Source organism: Giraffa tippelskirchi, chromosome 2, assembly GCF_054371585.1.
Source record: "Giraffa tippelskirchi isolate mGirTip1 chromosome 2, T2T-mGirTip1v1.2.pri, whole genome shotgun sequence".
NCBI lineage: Eukaryota > Metazoa > Chordata > Mammalia > Artiodactyla > Giraffidae > Giraffa > Giraffa tippelskirchi.
Window position 1 is genome coordinate 107,474,588 of NC_137276.1, and position 19,961 is coordinate 107,494,548.

The window sequence follows — 19,961 nt, forward strand, 5'->3', positions numbered from 1 at the left end:
CATACAGGTTTCTTAGAAGGCAGGTAAGGTGGTCTGGTATTCCCATCTCTCTAAGAGTTTTCCACAATTTGTTGTGATCCACACAGCAAAGGCTTTAGCATAGTCGATGAAGCAGAAGTAGATGCTTTATACATATACACACTACTATGTATAAAACAGATAACTGATGAGAACCTACTGTATAGCACAGGGAACTCCACTCAGTGCTCTGTGTTGACCTCAGTTGGGAGGAAGTGCAAAAAAGAGGGGATACACATATACATATAGATGATTCACTTTGCTGTACCACAGAAATACAGCATTATAAACAATTATACTCCAATAAAAAATCTTTTAAAAACGGTAAAACACTAAAAATTAATTAATTAATTAAAAATAAAATAATAAAGTCATCCAACAAAAGATTCACCTCCAGAGTTTCCACAAATGGATAAGAAAGCCCAAACACCCCAGTTTAAAAATGGCGGACCACTAGGAGAAGCCCTTCCTCTACGAGGAAATCCAAACGGCCAATAACCCGTCTCAAGGTGCTCAGTGTCATCGCCCTTTGGGGAAATGCAAATTTAGAACCACAGTGAGATACCACGACACACCTCCAGATTGGCTGCAAGACTGATAACATCAAGTGTGGGCAGGAACTTCAATCCACTGCTGCTGAGGGGGCGAGCTGGTATGACTGCTGAGTGAAACTGCTTGGCAGTGTCTGATGAAGGATGAACATGTCCTGTGGTCGCACAATCCCACCCTGAGACAGGTGCCTAACAGAAATGCGCACATCGGGTACTCAAAGAAATACACCAAGAATGTCTGAAGCAGCAAAATTGAAAGGCACCCAAACGTACATCAACTGAGAACTAGAGAGATACAGCATGGTGCATTTATCTGATGGAACACTATGCAGCAATACAGTGAACTATGGTTACTCTCAACATGGATAAATTTCATGCTTATGATTTCGGGCAAAAGGAACCAGACATGGAAGAGAACATACTAAACAGTTCTGTTTATGTCAGGTTCAAAGATGAGCAAAATTAATAATGCAAGTGAGAGCAACAGCTACCTTTCCGTGGGAAAGGGAGGAGAAAACTAGGAGCCTGGGGGTGGGGCACTGGGGGCCAGGGGGCTCCCAAGGTTCTGGTGACGTTTAGAACAGAGGATCTCAACTTTGGCACTCTTAACATCTTGAGCTGGACCCTTCTTTGCTGTCGTGTATGCTGCAGCATTCTTGGCCTCCCCCCACTAGGCACAGTTAGCAAACACCCCCTCCTCTGGTTGTGACAATCAAAATGTCTCCCAACAATGCCAGTGGTCCCTGGGAATGGGGGCCAAAATTCCCAGGCTGAGGACCTCTGTTTTACTGCTGGTCCTAGAGGATTAGGGGGTGTCAGTTCACTATGAAAACGCAAGGAGCTGTACATGTAGGATTCATCAGCTTTTCTGCATGCGTGTTAAACTTAATAAAATTTTTACAGAAAAGAAAAGAAGTCAATAAACAATTCAAAGAGCCAAAAATTTTAGAACTATGAGGGACAGTAGTGTAGTTTAATGTATTCTACAGATAGGGAAACTAAGATCCAGGTGGCTCAGGGTTCTGCTGCCAGTGGGACCCAGTAGACAAACCCACCCTGGATTCCCCTCCCCCAGCCTCCCTTCCCACCCATGCCAGGCAGACTCCTCCCAAGTGGAGCCCAAGTCAGAACCAAGGCTGATCCCATGACCTCCTGACCCCAAACCCCACTGTGGAAGGGGCTTGGTGGACCCTGCACCCACACTCTGCAAAGAGAACTCTGAAAAGTAGTATCTCATGCAAACAGGATATTAGCTTTGTCAGAAAGATCAGAAAGGCCTTGAGGTTTTCTTCTCAGCCTCAGCCTCTCAGCTTTATCTGCTCGCCTCAGTCTGTAGCAGGAAGCGATGGCAGCGGGTGAGACCCAGCTCTATGCCAAGGTCTTCAACAAACTCAAGGGCCGCAGCACCGCCTCCCTCCTGGACCCCCTCTTGGGCATGGGCTTCCCGGCCCACATCGCGTGAGTACCGCCCGGGCTGGCCCGGCTCCCCAGACCCCGATTGACCCTGTGGTGGCCACAGAACCGCTGGCTGCTCAGAGCCCTGACTTCCTGTCAAGGGGTGCACCCTGCAGGCCCAGGATTCATCTCAAAAGGAGGCCTTTTCTGCTTTTATAAACGACACGAGCTGTCTGGTGATGGTGGAATCCTGAAGTTTGTGAAATTGGAACCAGGGTTTGGAGATGCCTGGCTGTGCCCCCTCTGTGGGCAGTTTGGATAATCACAGGCAGCTTTTGAGACTTGTTTTGAAAGCCCCTAAGTTGGTCGGGAGCGGTCTCTGAAGCTGGGACCTGTTGAAACACAGGAATGTTACTTCTAAACGTCCAGAGAAACCCCTTGCGGATAAGAGATCTTGACTGTGTGATAATGAACTGAAATGGTTAAGGAACCTCCCGAGCAGGGAGAATGTGATCTTAGAAGGGCAACACAGAGACGACTCCACCCTGAATATCCCCACCAAAGAGGGAAGGTGAAGGTGTTAGTCACTCAGTTGTGTCAACTCCTTTGCAACACCATGGACTGTAGCCTGCCAGGCTCCTCTGTCCATGGAATTCTCCAGGCAAGAATACTGGAGTGGGTTGCCATGCCCTTCTCCAGGGAAGGATCCCCCCAGAACCATGAGCTTTGAGCCTGACAGCCGTGACAGTTTCCACTTTGTTCTTAGATCTGGTCCTTTTTGCTCAAGTATTCACGTGGGAAATATATCAGAAGTCCCCTTGGGTGACTGTGGATGTGGGAGGGGGCAAACTCGCCTTAAACAGATAGCAAACCCCTGCTCAACTGTGTGGAATGACTGAGGCTGGACCACTCTTCTCCCCAACCCAAATCAGGACTTTGTTGTCGCATTGTGTTCATAGTAAACTGGGGGTCTGTAAGACAGGGACAGGATCAGGCATGTGCGGGTGACTGCTGTAGGCTGGATACCATCCTGGGCACTGTCCATCAGGTGCAGACGAGGACATAGAGGCAAGAAAGGGAGGGGCAGAGCTGGAATCCCAGTCCCGGTGCTTGTAAAATTCACTCTTTATTATGTGACTGATGTTGCCGTTGGATGCATACTTAAAATTCCTTCCAATTTAAGGACTTTCTTAATGGTCCAGTGGTTAAGGCACCATACTTTCAATGCAAGGGGTATGGGTTCAATTCCTGGTTGGAGAGCTAAGAGCTCATGTGCCGCAAGACGTGACCAAAATAAACCCAATTCCTTCCAGTTTAAACATTAGCTATGTGTTGGAGGTGGAGAAACATGTTTTAAATGTCTCCCTGGGGTGGGAGCACCCTGTTAAGTCTCCTGCTAACCTCTCCAGGTGGCCTCAGCCCCACCAGCATCCTCTGAAATAGCCCCACTGGGCAGTGGCCATCTCAGGTTCCTGGCAATATCCAGGCTAAATTTGAGGATGAATTGCCTTCATCAAACTCCATTCTGTCTAGTTTGGGCCCCTGCGGTTAAACTCAATTCACTGTACATACATCTCAGTTTCAAGGATGAGTAAGACACAGTTAAGCCCAGGGAGCTCGCAGATGGTTGGACAGGCAGACAGACACAAGTCTATTGAGATGAGGGGCAAAGTGACCATGTGTGTGGTGGGGAAGCACAGGAGAGCTGCACAGGCACCCTCCTTGAGTACTTTAGGGAGGGCTTCCTGGAGGAAGAACACCTGAGCCAAGCCTAGAAGACCCTGTGCCATTTCCCCTAGGGCATCTGGTCAGGGAGGCACATGTACAAGCCAGGGATGTGGCCCTGCACGGCTGCCTTGAAGATCTGAAAGTACATGGGGGAGGGTCAAGGAGGTGGGATTCAGGCATGGGTGAACCTCAGGACATGAATCCTTAGTCTCCATGCCAGGGACTGGGGGTGGGGGCCAGGGAAGGGAAATCATGGGTAGGAGTGGAGAGATACAAGCAGTCTGTGTTTCCAAAACCACAGTGATGCTGCGCAGAGGGTGGAGGCCTGGGCACTGCATCCCACTCTGGGGTCTCACCATCCAGCCCCCTGGGGTCCCTCCTGAAGGTCCGGTGTGTTGCAGAGACACCCCCCCAACCCTGACATTTTTCAAAGAATGAAAGTCAGCGTTCTGAGAGCTCCTTGCGCTCTGCCTCCCACAGGCTCAAGGCACTGGCAGCCACTGGAAGGAAGACGGCAGAGGAGGCATCAGACTGGTGAGTGGGGGTCCTGCAGATGTTGTAGGGTCTCTGTAGGGGAGCTGGGAGGTCCCCAGGATCACCTGGGCAGGCAGGCACCTACACGCAGCCCACGATGCCCAGGGAAAGCAGTAAAAAGCCCCCAGATAGAACAGAAAACAAAAGAGAGAAAACTTTGAAAAATGCTTTCTTAAGATTTCTTAAAATTCTGATCCGATCCCAATGTGACTATTAATGAAGAAAAAGATTCATGTGGTTTGTTGAATAAACAAGAAAGAGACATTTTTGCTAATGTGAAATCGAGGTCGCCACTCTCTCCACCTCTGATGGAGGGAGAACTGGCAGGTGGTGGCGAAAGCCCCCAGGCCTTGACACGTTGCACCTTAAGGGTGCCGGGTGCAGGATAGCTCTGGGTTCCAGGCAGCCCTGCCAGCCTCCAGCTCTGTGGCCTTGCCAGCCACCCACTGTTAGGAGACTTGGTCTCCTGACCCAGGAAAATTCAGGCCCACCCACGTGTGCCATGATGCCATCATTCTGTCCCTCGGTGGGAAGTCCCCTCATGCTCAGCCCTGGAATAGCTGCAGAAAATCAAACAGAAACCCCAGGTCCCACTGGCTAGGGGGCCATCCCCAGAGTAGGATGGTGAACACTGGGGGCTCATCATGTCCACAGCGGGAACCCCCTCCTCCTCCAAAAACTCTAGGCCAAGGGCAAAAATGCAACCCCTATAGAGGAAAAAAGGAAACACTCCGGACCCTCTGGACTAGGGTGACTTTAAAGTCAGCTGCCAAATTGAAATTCAAAACGAACGTACTGCTGTGAGAGTCACGGTTGGTCCCTGCTGGTGGTGACTCAGCCAGACACACCAGCAGACCCGCCAAGGATTAGGGAGACCGTGGGTCCCCTGGACTCTGCAAGAGTGGCCCAACCTCACTGGTAATCATGAGGGTGCAAATTAGGATGCTGTTAACAACAAAAGGCAGTTTCAAGCGGTGGTGAGGATGAGGGGAAGGTGGTCTCTCTCTCACTTTCCTGGTTGCAATTTGGGATGAATGTCAACACTGAAAATGTGGGTAGATGCTGCCTGGCAGTTCTTAGTACATTCCTTGGAGAAACACAAAGAGCCTAAAAAGAATGTACAGGGGCCTTCCCTGGTGGTTGGTCCAGTGGTTAAGACTCTACTTCCAATACAGTGGTTGCAGGTTCCATCCCTAGTTAGGGAACTAGGATCCCACACACCCCGGAGAGCCCCCAAAAAATAAAATAAAGAATGTGAAAAGATCTTAATGACAGTGCTATTAGTTTTAAAAGAAGAAAACAATTTAAATGTCCATCAGTGGCGTGAATGGATGAAGTATGGACTGTTTTATAGCCCTTAGAAGGTTCACTCTGACACACTTAATCAGATGTATGTGTGTCAACAGTGTCATCAGGGAGAGATTGCAAAAACATATTGCCGAGTAAAAAATGCAAGTTGTAGTATAATTTGAACAATAGCTTATGATTTAAATAATACACACAAGCGCTATCTATGCACCTGTTACCTAAATGTCTACAAGGAAACAAAGCAAAGTTGAGATATCCTCTTCTAGAGCAGGAAAGTGAGCTATGATAAAGGGAGCAAAGCTTCCTCTTTGGTGTTTTTTTATTGTTAAGAAGAAGGTATTTGTGTATATTTCATGTCTTCTCTAAATTTAATGTTATATCACAAGCACTTCTCTAAGCCATCAAAAATTATTCGAATCTATAATTTCCAGTGACTACATGATAAAATTATTATCACTTTTCTAGTTTTTTCCTTCTTTCCTGTTATAAATAATGGTATAATAAATATTTTATACATGCAGTGTTATCTACACTTTTTTCCTTGAATAAATTTCTGGAAAGGATTTATTAGTTCAAATGGAAGGGGTATTTTAATGCTATTGATACATCTTGACAAATTGTTATATGTAAAGGTTGCAGAAATTCATCCTTCAGTCTCTGGGCACCTTTGACAAAATGAAGAATAGCTTTTATCCTCTGAAAGGCATTCTGTTAATTTTACAAGTGAGAAAAGTGGTATCTCATGGTTGCCTCAATTTTATTCATTTTTTATTATTGGTGAGAATGAACCTGACTTGGGGGCTATATGTCATTTTTCATAGTATTTAAAATAACTTCTGGGACTTCCCTGGTCGTCCAGTGGTTAAGAATCCATCTTGCAATGGAGTGGATGAACTAAGGTCACACATGCCTAGAAGCAACTAAGCCCACGTGCCACAAATACTGACACCTACACGCCACATCGGAAGATCCCGCATGCGTGACCAAGGCTTGCGGCAGCCAGATAAAAATAAATAACTTTCTGAACTGAGAGAAAGTAGAGTACCTACCTAAGTTCTGTCTAGGTCATTGGGGCTTTGATGTTTATACGTAATTTGAAGATTGAGATAAAATTAAAATGCAGGTTTTTCCAGAAAGCTTCAACCCTAAGGAGATACCTGACCCAGAGAGACCATTAGAAAACCAGGTTTTGAGTGTTTTAGTCACCTTCCCACCTTGTCTTGGTTGTTAGCCTGAGACTCAGACTAGCCAGGGTCTGAGACCTGGTTTCCCAGGTGGCGCTAGTGGTAAAGAAACTGTCTGCCAATGCAGGAGACATAAGAGACATAGGTTCTATCCCTGGGTCGGGAAGATCCACTGGAGAAGGAAAGGTCAACCCACTCCAGTACTCTTGCTTGGAGAATCACATGGACAGAGGAGCTTGGCGGGCTACAGTCCTTGAGGTTGCAAAGTCAGACACAACTGTAGTGACTTAGCACAGCCCAGAGACCTAGGTGGATGCCTGGCTCCTCTGTGCTCACACTCAGCCCTGTGCTCGGTGAGTTCTGCCTGGGCGCAGACACCCTGGTGCTCTATACACGGCCAGCTGTTCTGAGTCACCGGCAGCACTGCTCTCTGCCCTCCCTGGGGAAAGACTCTTTTGGCCACAGTGCCAGGTGACAGTGTCCCTTCGTCTCTTGCAGGCTACACTGCCATTGCAATGACCCTTCTCTGGATGACCCCATCCCCCAGGAGTATGCCCTGTTCCTCTGCCCCACGGGTCCCCTGCTGGAAAAGCTTCAAGAGTTCTGGAGAGAGAGCAGGCGGCAGTGTGCCAAGAACAGAGCCCACGAGGTCTTCCCTCATATAACGCTCTGTGACTTCTTCACGGTGAGTTGGCCCAAGACACATTTAATTCTCATCAACATAGCAGCTGAGTCATTTCCTGCAATAACTAGGTGGTGATGGGATAAAACTAAGGGGTTTATTTTCACAGAGTGGTCCACAACAGTGATGTTTGTGTGAAATAGTCTTTACTTTCTTCCTCGTCTTCATCTGGTCAACTCCTATTCATCCTTCAGAACCCAACTCATTTATCTTCTCCCTTTTTAGTCTTCCCCACCTCCCCAGGCAGGCTTCCCTGATGGTTCAGTGGTAAAGAATCCACCTGTAATGTAGGAGATGCAGGTTTGATTGCTGGGTCGGGAAAATCCCCTGGAGAAGGAAATAGAAACCCATTCCGGTATTCTCTCCTAGAAAATCCCATGGACAGAACAGCCTGATGGGCTATTGTCCATGGGGTTGTAAAAGAGTCAACGACTAAACAGCAACATCTCCCCAGCTAAAAGGGTTGCTGTGCTCTATGCTCCCACCATCCTTTTGTTTTTTTATCTAGTGGCTCTTTCCCTGTTGCACGGCAGTGTGTCTGATGCAACTTGGGAACTTGGGATCCCTCACTGGACTGAAACCCACAAGGGAGGGAGCAGGCTTCGCTCACTACTGTACCCACAGAGACTAGCAAGTGCCTCAGCCTGAGTAGGGGCTTCACAAGCCTGTGATGGATCAATTAATGAACAGATTGGCCAGCCACAGATGCAGGACTTCTTCCTGCCCTGGGGACCAGCTCCCTGACTCAGAAGAGGTCAGAGAGGCAGTTCTATAGGCGTCCTGGGAAGGTGAGAAGGACCTGGACTGCTCAAAGATAAGAGGGAGGCATGAGAATGAGAGAGGGGAAAGATACCACTGGGGCTCCTGACCAGAAAAATGTAGAGAGGGCACACCCCACGCCAGCCTGGCTCTGCTGTCAGCAAACTCTCAGCATCCCCACTGGGGCCCAAGGAGTCCTTTGTTCCAGGCTCCTCTGCACTGCACAGAAAGGGGGCTGCAAACCTGTGCAGGACAGTTTCCAGAAGATGCCCAGGAGAAGCAGTGCCTCCCAGAGCCCCTGAAAAACACCCTCATTTGCCATGGGGTGGGGAGGGACTCCCAGGTGTTGAATCCAGAAGAGTCCCAGGTAAACTGGGTGAGTTGGTCACCCTGCTTGGACATTGCTGGCATTTGTGACCTTGGGTTCCTTTATGGCTTGTCCTGGGAGCTCATCAGGGAAAGGAGTAGCAGCCAAGCCAGCTCTGAACCTGACCTTAGAAATGAATGTGCCTGGTCATGACCACCAGGGAGTTGACTTGGGGCTCCAGCTCCTCACAGCCCACTGAGACATGGGCAAATATGCACACATACACACATCACACACACAGTTCCCTTATCCCAAGATAGCTGCCCTGCTTTCCCCCACCCTGCCCTAGAGGCTGAGGGTCCTTTTCCAGCAGAAGAGTGTAACAGGAATTCACTCTGTCTGATTCTAAGAACATAGAGCCACCACATGGTGGCGTCAACTACAGCTCTATGTATAACGTGGCTTCATGCTCCAAGGTTACATGCCTGAGGCCAAGAAATACGAGTGAAGAGATGTTCATCTATGTGGTGGTTATGAGTTGAGTGCCCTGTGGGTATATCCCATGCCTTCCAGGCCTGTGAGAGCTGCAAAGATATGACAGGGGTGAATTTAGTGAGCTCCTGGTTAGTGGGGAGCTGTGGGTGCGTGTTAACAACAGTGATAAGGTTCACAGCTCAGAGAGCAAGGAGTGCTATGGGAAACCCAGGGGGAGCCTGCTGCTGGGGAGAGGAGGGATCAGCCGGCTCCCCATGGGGGTCGCTGTGTTGGGGTCCACTGGGGTCCCCGATGGCCTCATGGAGTCTTCCTCACTGAGCCAGGAGCTGTGTGGCCAGAGAGTGGGTGTGTGGGTGACAGTGGGGATTGACATGGACTTATAAGCCAAGACCACATCAGAGGAGACCCTTGCAGACAAGGACGGTTCAGTCACTGGCCAAGTGTGAGGCATGCTGCCCAGTCTGAAGGCCAGCAGCCATGGAATAGGCCACAACCCTCCTCAGTAGGTTAAGTTCTGAGCAGCGCACCCCAGGGCTGCCTCAGTGGAGCCTACAGGAACCCCCAGAAGCCAATAATGCAGTGCTGAGCACAGCTGTGCACCATGGGAGTGGGAGAGGGGCTCAGGATGCAATACGGGGGGGGGTTGGGTCAACTCGAGATGGAGTGAGGGATGAAGTTCAAGAGACCCAAGGTTTCCTGCCTGGGCACTTAGAGGCTATTCCATTCCAATAAGAGCTTGACCTGAATCGCCTAAGGAACTGGGGACCACCTATAGAACAGACGTATCAACCCAAACACCGGGACCAGGTAAATTGTGTTACAGTGTTGGGAGCAGAAAGGAGGCTCCCATGGCTGCCTGGTTCTCATCAGTTAAGGTAACAGGTAACCATCCTGTCTCTGTCCCTCAGTGCGAGGACCAGAAGGTGGAGTGTCTATACGAGGCACTGAAGAGAGCCGGGGACAAGACCCTGGGCGCATTCCCCTCGGCCGTGCCTCTGGTTCTCCATTCTTCCATCAGCTACCTGGGCTTCTTTGTGAACGACAGCCCCGCAGACATCATCCGGGAATTTGCTGTGATGTTCGCCACAGAAGCCTCCATCTTGGCAGGTAGGCAGCCCTGGGCAGTGGTGGACACAGAGCCCCAGTTTACAGAAGGGAGTCTCTTTGTCCCCGGGGCTGAGCTTGCCACACTCAGATGCTAGGGGTGGAGCCCAGGGCAGCAAGAGTGAGGCTGTTCCCCAGTGCAGTGATGGTCAGCCTGCGGGCTAGTCTGGTGGTGGGACACGGGGGTGCCTGCACCATCACCAGGTCACTTTTGCCCTCATCTGGCCCTTTATGGCCAGCAACTATGACTTAGCCTTAGCTTGAGGCTTAGCAATTACCTAGAACCTGCATAAAAATGCCTGAATGTCCTTCAGAAACCTGAGTAAAGTAAGTTAGACAGAGAAAGACAAATACCATATGATATCACTGATCTGTGGAATCTAAAAAAAAAAAGGCAAAAATGACCATATTTACAAAGCAGAAATAGAGTCACAGATGTAGAAAACAAACTTACGGTTACTAAGAAGGGGGAAGGGATGAACTGGGTAATGGGGATTGACATATACACACTACTCTATATAAAATAGAGAACCTGCTTTATAGTATGGGACTTCCCATGTGACTCAGTGGTTAAGAATCTGTCTGCAAGTGCAGGAGATGCAGGCTCAATCCCAAGGCTGGGAAGATTCCCTGGAGGTAGAAATGACAACCCACTCCAGTATTCTTGCCTAGGAAATCCCATGGGCAGAGGAGCCTGGTGTGCTAAAGTCCATGGAGTCACTATGAGAGTTGGACACGACTGAGCAACTAAACAACAACAAGTGTAGCACAGGGAACTCTACTCAATACTCTGTAGTGACCTATATGGGAAAAGAATCTGAAAAGAATGGATACATGTATATGCATAACTGACTGACTTTGGACTTTCCAACCAGTCCATCCTAAAGGAAATCAGTCCTGAATATTCATTGGAAGGACTGATGCTGAAGCTGAAACTCCAATAACTTTGGCCACCAGTGTGAAGAGCTGACTCATCGGAAAAAACCCTGATGCTGGGAAAGATTGAAGGCAGGAGGAGAAGAGGAGAGACAGAGGATGAGATGGTTGCATGGCATCACCGACTCTCTGGACATCAGTTTGAGCAAACTTCAGGAGATGGTGAAGGACAGGGAAGCCTGGCATGCTGCAGTCCATGGGGTCGCAAAGAATCGGACATGACTGAGTGACTAAACTGAACTGAACTGGTGATACACCAAAAAAAATTAATTTTTAAGAAAAGTGAGCAAATAGAAAGACTCCGAGCAAGCAGAGGGCTCTTCTCTAAGTGAGAATAGCGTTGTCGCATTGATGTGGTTTTTCAAAACACTCAGCTGCTGGGAAACAGCCCCAGGGGGACGTTGTGCGGCCATGTGACAATGGGGATTGCAGGGTGGGGTGCCTCCCCCAGCCCCACATCCCACCTGGGACACCTGTCCTCAAGGGGCCAGTGCTGTGTGTAAAACACAAAACCTAGTTGATTTCTTTAAATTTTTTAGGTATGAGCACAGTCTAGTCTCCTTGGCCTCTTGGTAGGGGGGTGGGGGGGAGGGTGGCATTACCTAGACTCGGTTTGAGAATCAGCCAAATTCCCTTTTCTCAACCAGCAGCCCTGGTCTGGGGACTGGGGCTCCAGCTAGGATTTAGTGGGAAGCATTCTGGACTTGACCTCAGGTGTGAATTTATGCTCATTCCTGGTTGGTGATGTGACCCTGAATCGTGTCCTCTGACCCTTGAGTCGTCTTTCTCTTCGAATGACTGGGCCCGCCCTTTAAACAGTGCAACCTGTCTGGGAACATCCTAGTGGTCCTCAAACACAGAGGTGCTCAGCACTGCTGTGTGTGCTGCGTCTGAGGCTCAGAGAGACCATGGTGCCCTGGTGGGAGGACCCCCCTCTGCCCCCAAGACAGGTATGAACTTCGATCCTGGCCACATGAATAGTTTCATCAATCCCAGATTTCCACCTGGAGGCTGGCTTGACAAGTCTGGGATTATATTTTCTAGATAGTTATAAATGTAGCCACGTCTTTGAGGAGTGCTTAGTTGCTCAGTCATGTCTGACTCTTTGCGACCCCACGGACTGTAGCCTGCCAGGCTTCACTGTCCACGGGATTTTCTAGACAAGAATACTGGAGCGAGTTGCCATTTGTGAGGAGTGGTCTCCTTTATGTAAACCTGAGTTCAGATGATGACTCTGGAGTCCCCCTGTCTCTAAAAGGATGACGTGGCTCTTGTCAGGATGCAATGTGTCAGCTGCTAGCCTTCACACAGAGCCAGTGCCTCACTTACTTTCACAACCCCCTGCTTCTGACCAAAATTGACTCTCAATGGCCACTCATTTTAAAAGTGGAGTGACCAAGGGCCGTGAAGGGCTGTGACCTGCCTGAGATCACTATCGTGAGTTGAAAAGTGTCCCCTAGAATTGATGTCTCCCAAAACCTCAGAAAAGGACTTTCTTTGGAAATAAGGTCTTTGTAGATGTAAGTAGTTGAGATCACACTAGCGTAGGACAGGCCCTAAGTCCAGTGACCAGTGTCCTTGTGAGACGAGAAAACACAGGGACACAGAGGAGAGGCCAGGCATTGAAGTGATGTAGCAACAAGCCAAGGAGCTGGAGGGAACAAGGAGGGACCCTCCCCGAGAACCTTCAGAGGGGGTGGCCCTCCACACCTTAGTTTTGCATTTCCAGCTCCAGAATCATGAGAACAAATTGCCATTGTTTTAAGCCACCCAGTGTGTGGTCATTTGTGACATCAGCCCAGGAAACCGACAAAGTCCCCGAGCCAGTGAGTGTTAAGGCTGGCCCTGGAGTCCAGCCCTCTCCTGCTCCACCTGGGTTTTCTGCTGACCGGCCCCACGTCCTGTGAGAGCTGGTTTTGACCCCCTGTCCATCACCCAACCCTGAGCTGGTTCTGCCCTGCCTTCCATGGTCGCTGCCCTGGGCCTGACCCTGGTGGGTCGGGAGGGGTCAGTCACAGCTCCGGGGGGCCTTGCCGGCATGTGTGTCCCTGGCCAGCGCACAGTCCTCAGGGGCATGGTCCCTGGTCCCATGGAGAGAAGATACGGGCGTGGTCCATGGAGAGAAGATGCACAAGTGCCCATTCAGAAGGCCGGTGACTCGGTGATCTCTCGGATGACTACCACAGTGGGCCCTTCCCAGGCCGTGCTGACTCACCCCGGGCAAGACGGCTGGAACACCTGAGAAAAGGAATTTCCCTGCCGCCCACACGCTCTCTTATTTCGGGCGCCTCAACACCCTCAGCTTGGGGCATGAAGACCTCAGCGGTTTCTCTTTTGCTACCAAAGGCTCAGACAGAGGATAAAGACGTTGGTGGGGCCGCCAGGTCTGGGCTCCAGGAAGTGCGTCATTGATGTTGCTGGGTTGAGGACAGGTCCTTGTGAGCTGCTCAGCGTTGCCCGTGGGTAACTAGTATCTGGGCTTCCCAGGCGGCGCTAGTGGTTAAGAACCCGCCTGCCAGTGCAGGAGTCGTGAGAGACTCAGGTCCGATCCCTGGGTTGGGAAGATTCCCTGGAGGAGGGCATGGCAACCCACTCCAGTATTCTTGCCTGGAGAATCCCACGGACAGAGGGGCTTGGCAGGCTACAGTCCACAGGGTCGCACACGGTCGGACATGACTGAAGCAACTGAGCATCCAAGCGTGCATGCAGCTAGTATCTCCTGCAAGTCTCTGGAGGACCTTACAGTTAAGAGGCTGGTTTCCAAGGACAGCCCAGTAAGTCTCACCCTCAGGTTGTTGCTGTCAAAACTGAAGCTGAGTCAGACCAAGACGCTCCCCAAGGTCACCTGCCAAATGGGGCAGGTGGGTCTAAAGTCAGGTCTATCTGCTTCCCAAGTCTGTGCAGTTCCACTGGTCACCACCTCCCCAGAACAGAGCCACTTTGTGGCCTGGCTGAAATCAGATCCTGGCTGCTTCAGGGACACCACCGCCCACTGGCCTGAGGGCCCTGGAATGAGGACCAGGAGAGCTGGGGCCCTGGGGACAGAGGTCACTCAAAAAGGCCAGGGCCTGGCAGCTCCAAAGTCTTCCTGCTTCACAAAGCCAGCCGATATTAGAGGTGCTGTGTGTTTTCTTCCAGAGACTCAGCAACTGAACAAAACACCATGACCGGGTTGGGATCCCACCCATCCAGGCCACCCAGTAATGTGCATCCTGGGGACAAGGGAGGTTTGAATCAGTTGTTGGAGCAAGTAGCTTGCAAACTGATAGACAGCACCCCCCCCCAAGCATGTCCCCCTAAACTTGTATCTCTACTCTCTCCACTCACCTGCTTCCTTGTCAGATGTGCACACTCCCAGCCGTCTCCTTCACAATCTGACCTCTCTATGCAGCAGCCCATCTGGGCTGAGTCCTCGCCTCATTGGCAAAGTGCTGGTGCAGGGGGCGGGGGCGGGGATGGGCAGAGATAGGAAGACCCTGTGTAAAGGCATTTGCACCGCCACCGTGGTCACATAATCACCCTGGACGGGGAGCCCTGGGCATGCAGTGCAGCCATCTGGGTCAAGGTGCCCGTGTGCCTCCTTTCACAGACTGCACGGTGAAGCCTTGCACCAAGCAGCTGCATCTCACCCTGGCCCACAAGTTCTACCCTCACCACCAGAGGACGCTGGAGCAGCTGGCCAGAGCCATCAACCCCGCCCACAGCTGCCAGTGGACAGCCGCGCTCTACTCCCGGGACATGCGCTTCGTACACTACCAGGTGGGTAAGCCTAGGCGGGCGGCTGGATTGGGTCCCCCACCCTGGGATCAGGTGAGCTGCTGCCTGCCTGACAGAGCCCTGACCCCAAGAGCCCTTGACTGGAGGTATTCAGTGGAAGGAAGTATTTGAATTCCTTCTTGAAAATCATTTTGTTGCCTGCATTTTGGAATTAACATTCTTTTGTTTATGAGTTGCAGACATCCAGAAATTTGGAGGGAAAAAAGGAACATTTCTGGTATTAAAAGTGGACTGTTGCAAAGATTTATGAATACATTATGTTGGTTATTAATTTGTTTAAATAGTGACTTGAGTGAAGCCTCAGTCCAGGACTCCCTCCCCACGGGACTGGTATTACAAATGGACTGTTGCAAAGATTTATGAATACATTAATTTGTTAAAATAGTGATTTAGTGACACCTCAGTCCAGGACTTCCTCCCCATGGGATTGATTGGTTTAGAAGGTTTTGTTATACTCCTTTTCAGACCCATGGAACAAGTATGAATGGACCCACTGTGTTCCTTCACATGGGAAAAGCTGTAAATGACCTCACTCCAATGGGGGCGGATATGACATCTGGTTATGCTTTGAGATTTTTCATATAAGAAATAAGTAAACAGAGATAGGTAGGTAGGTAGGTAGATAGATAATTAGATAGGTATAGATAGATAATTGATAGAGGACAGACAGGTAGGTAGATGTTTAGTAGATGATGGATAGATAGATAATAGATACAGAAATATAGATGATAGATGGTTGATTGATAGATGTTAGATAGATGATAGATGGGTGGCACTAATGGTAAAGAATTGCCTGCCAATGCAGGAGATTCAGGTTTGATCCCTAGGTCAGGAAGACCCTCCAGAGAAGGAAATGGCTACCCACTTCAGTATTCTTGCCTGGAGAATCCCATGAAAAGAGGAGCCTGGCAGGCTACTAGTCCACAGGGTCACAGAGAGTGGGATGTGACTGAGTGAGCACAAATACAGATACTTTGGTAGATAGATAAGAGAGACAGAGACATGATAGGTAGATATCAAAATCCATTTCTAAATCTCTCCAAAGAAGTCTGTTCATCCTTTGGTCACATTCCACTGTCATCAGCCAAAGGCTTGGGTGTGTCCTGGAGACACAGAAGCCCTCCTTACTCGAGACCTGAAGACTCCCACCTCCTTTCCAGACCCTGCGGGTCCTGTTCCAGTACAAACCCCAGAACGTGGATGAGCTGACGCTCAACCCTGGGGACTACATCTTTGTGGACCCCACGCAGCAGGAAGAAGCCAGCGAGGGCTGGGTGATCGGGATCTCGCAGCAGACGGGCTGCCGGGGCTTCCTGCCGGAGAACTACACGGAGCGAGCCAGCGAGTGTGACACCTGGGTGAGACACAGGTGAGTGCTGCCTCCGCCCCGCAGCCCACACGTCTCTCTTGGAGCCACAGAGGTGTCTGTCTGGAAACAGTGTTCACCGTGCTTGTATGCTTCTAGATCATTCCACTATCAGTGAAAATGGCCTACTCCATGCTGGCAGCATTATCCCTATAGGTATCTGGTAAATGTCTTGACCGATTCATGGCTTTCCACTGAAAACATTCAGAAGACATCAATTACGCTATAAAACTTTTCTGAGATCATAATCTCCAAAGGACTACAAAATACACTTCCTTATTCTGAACCTGATAAATTATCGAAGCATGCAAGTACTGTGGAAGAGATAGTTAAATTAAAAATAAGCCACTGAAATCAATTATGATATACCCATATAATAGAATACTTGAGGTTTTTAAAAATGATCACGAGGAGGTATTTATGTACTGATATAAAAAAATCCAAGGTAAATTGCAGAACAATGTGTATAGGATAGTACTAATTGTGGGGAACAAATGAATTAAAACATGATCATCTGTACTCACATATATTTATATGCATGTTTATGCCTAAAAGTTCCCTGGAAGGGAAAACCTCTAGAAACTTTCAACAGTGCTACCCTACAGCGTTGAAGGTAGAGTTGGGAGAATGGTCTTTTGGGTCTCTACAACTGCATAATTTTTAAAATTTTTGAAACTTAGAAATGCATTGCTTCTTCAAAATATAAGATAATCAATTTTAAGTTTAAAGGAAAAAATATAAGGAAGTTGGGTCAAAGGGGGAGAAGTCAGACAAGCCTGGGGCCAAGCTTGGTGCTCACCATGCACACTGTGTGACTCAGGCCCCAAGCTCTCCCACACCCGACGTGGAACGGGACACAACGTCCACGAGACCATCACAGTCATCCTGGGTGCAAGGACACCAGTCATTCCAGAGAAGCACAATTTTTTGGATGTGGCTATCACCATGGGTCCAGTAGCCAGAACAAAATCATAGCACATTGGTACCACGAGGACTGCAGAGATAATTGGCTACATCATCCTCTCTGAGAGGTGAGAATACTTGAGGGGCCAATTCATCATGCAATTAAGGAAGCACTTGGTTCCTTGTAGAACCAATTCAGTCAGTCCATTTAAGGAGTAACAGGCAGAAGATGCTGGTTCCACCCTAACTGACCATCTGAGGTCCAGGAGGCACAGGCTTCTGTCTGGCTCCTGTCCTTTAGCAAGTCCTCCAGTCCTTGCTCAGGACAAAAGAGCTTCGCTGACACCAGGCAAATGGCAAGCTGGATATTGCTAGAACTATGCTGCAAAGACTATAGAAAATGAGTTTATGGTTGTTACATTTTTCATCTTACAGTTAATCTGTCAGTCACTTGCCACCAAAATAATCATTCCAGCTTTTAGGCTGGACATTTCTGGGACTATTCCTTCTAGAAGCAAGTTTTCTATAGAAATGAATACAAGAGTCACAGCAAAAGAAGAGAAAACTGAGTGCTGAGCTGGGCTGTGGGTGTCTGATGACCGTGTTTTGGAAGAGCCCCATTCATGCTGGGGAAGACTCATGGCAAACAGTGGCCTGTGATTATGTCTCAGAAAGGCAGAGATCCAGCTCTGCTGTCAGACTCAGCTGTCCTGGCTATGTCTTTTAAAACGGCCAAAAGTGTACTTTATTAAACATTCAGAGCTTTTTAATCAGAAAGCGGCCCCAGAATGTCAGGTCACATCGCTAACTGCTTAAGCAGAAATACAGTTCAGTGACACTGTCCCAAAGCTACCTAGGCTATGGGCAGACACACTGTTGCTCAGACAGTGGTTAAATATCTTGGAAAGTGTCAGTGAAGAATTCACACTTGGCACATGCAACCCAAGCAGGAAAAGTTTTCCCGCACCAGTGACCCATCTCCAATACGACAATTCAGTCTTTGTGCCAATAGTTCAGGGTCTCTGGATTCACTTGGCAACAAAATGACCATTACTTTGCCCATTACTTTGAAGAAAAAGATCAGAGGCCACCAGCATGATGACAATGGAGTTCATACACGAATTGTAGCAGGTTTCAACCCTCCACGGAGAAGAATGTAGTATAACCATCAAACAAGGAGCTGGTAATATTAGAGCTCAGAGAAAACATCCTCTCTGAGCCAAGATAAGAGTCCCAACCTGGAAGCAATACACGCCCATAAGTTTCCAGAACCACAGAGCAAGTTGGTGGCAAGTAGCTCAGAAGTTATAAAGGTGTTGTCATGGGCTGTACTGGGTCCCCAAAATTCATATATTGACATCCTAAGCCCCAGCACCTCACAATGTGACTATATTTGGAGATGAGTCTTTAAAGTGGTGAAAAAGTGAAGTCGCTCAGTCGTGTCCGATTCTTTGTGACCCCGCGGACTGTAGCCTATTAGTCTCCTGCATCCATGGGATTTTCCAGGCAAGACTACTGGAGTGGATCACCATTTCCTTCTCCAGGGGACCTTCCCGACCCAGAGATCGAACTCGGGTCTCCCACGCTGTAGGCAGATCCTTTAGCATCTGAGCCACCAGGGAAGTTCTTTAAAGGGGTGAAAGGAGATCTCAAGAATGAGTCCCGATACATCTGACTGGTGTCCTTACATGAAGAGTAAGCGATGAGGACACGAACACGCACAGAGAAGGATGATCACACGTGGACACAGGGAGAAGACGGCCGTCCACACGCCCAGGAGACAGGCCTCGGGAGGAGCCAGCCTAGACCACAGCTCGGTCTTGGACTCGCAAGCTCCAGACTGTGTGAGAATAAGTGTCTGTCCCTTAAGCCACCTCGCCTGTGGTACCTCACTCTGGCATCTCTGGAAGACACGCTGGGACACAGTCCACACAACCCACAAATGGCAGCTGTGCCCCAGGTAAAAGTCAGGGAGAATTTAAACACATCTATCTCTATGGTGTAAGTTAGGCATTAAGTAGGTTTCTGAGGTTTAAGAGAAAAACAGAAATATCAACATGCTACGTTCTTTCCTTTTTCCTCTCATTGCCAACATCCCCATCATAATCTAGGTTGTATTTCATTTGACAGACTAGCAAAAAAAATTCAATTTTTCTCTCTGACTGTAAACTTCACAGATGTTATTTATAGATAAGGCTTCACTACCTGCTCCATGGGCCACGAGCAGGGTGTTGGGGGGGCCCCACCTCGCCCGCAGGAAGGGGAAACCAATCAGCATTTCCTGTATCAACGTGAGGCTCTACAAATACTGAGAGCGTGTTCACTTGAAGGGAGAAACATCAATGGTCTGAGTACAGGGGTCATTTTCTCATGTATTTACCACCAGCTAAAGCCCTAAATGCTGTAAGAATATGAGCCAAGTAAATCTACTCAACCTGAACCCCTCCAGTAGGATTTACCGCTCGAGACAGGAGAGATAACAACATGGAAAGAGAAGATACAACTCGCAGACAGCTTCAGAAATGCTTTAACTACACTGAAACTCCACGTCGGCACTGAGTATACAGTTGTAAGGATGAAAGGCGGGTGACCAAGCCCGTGGGCCCCTGATATGCAGAAGAAATGGCTCCACTCCCAGCTCAGGAGCCGGTAAGGGTCTCGGGATGCAGGCCTGGGAGCCATCAGCCTTACAAGAACTGGAAGGCTTGGGGCCTCTCTGAAAGAGAAAGGAAAACATTTACGAATGGGCTGAATAAGTAGAAACACACCAGGTTCACTATGGAGAAAGACGAATCCTGTCAGAGTCATTTCCAGGTTTAGTGAAACATCTTCTAGGGCAATCCCAGTAGGGTCATTTGTTGGAACTTCACTGAATGTTTGAAAAATTTATCTGGGGGAATAAACAGGAGAGAAG

At 49.0% G+C, this 19,961-nt stretch overlaps 1 protein-coding gene across 2 annotated transcripts in view; it reads left to right on the forward strand.

Moving 5' to 3' along the window:
- The first annotated feature begins 1,901 nt into the window (after positions 1–1,901).
- The window catches only part of UBASH3A (ubiquitin associated and SH3 domain containing A), a 36,071-nt gene continuing 18,011 nt past the window's right edge, over positions 1,902–19,961 (forward strand). For both annotated transcript variants that reach the window (XM_081574196.1, XM_081574197.1), the window contains exons 1-6: positions 1,902–2,027; positions 4,173–4,226; positions 7,217–7,403; positions 9,870–10,068; positions 14,591–14,760; positions 15,939–16,147. In XM_081574196.1, coding sequence (XP_081430322.1) covers positions 1,915–2,027; positions 4,173–4,226; positions 7,217–7,403; positions 9,870–10,068; positions 14,591–14,760; positions 15,939–16,147 — 932 coding nt within the window. In that variant the 5' untranslated portion in view covers positions 1,902–1,914. The remainder of the gene's footprint in view (positions 2,028–4,172; positions 4,227–7,216; positions 7,404–9,869; positions 10,069–14,590; positions 14,761–15,938; positions 16,148–19,961) is intronic.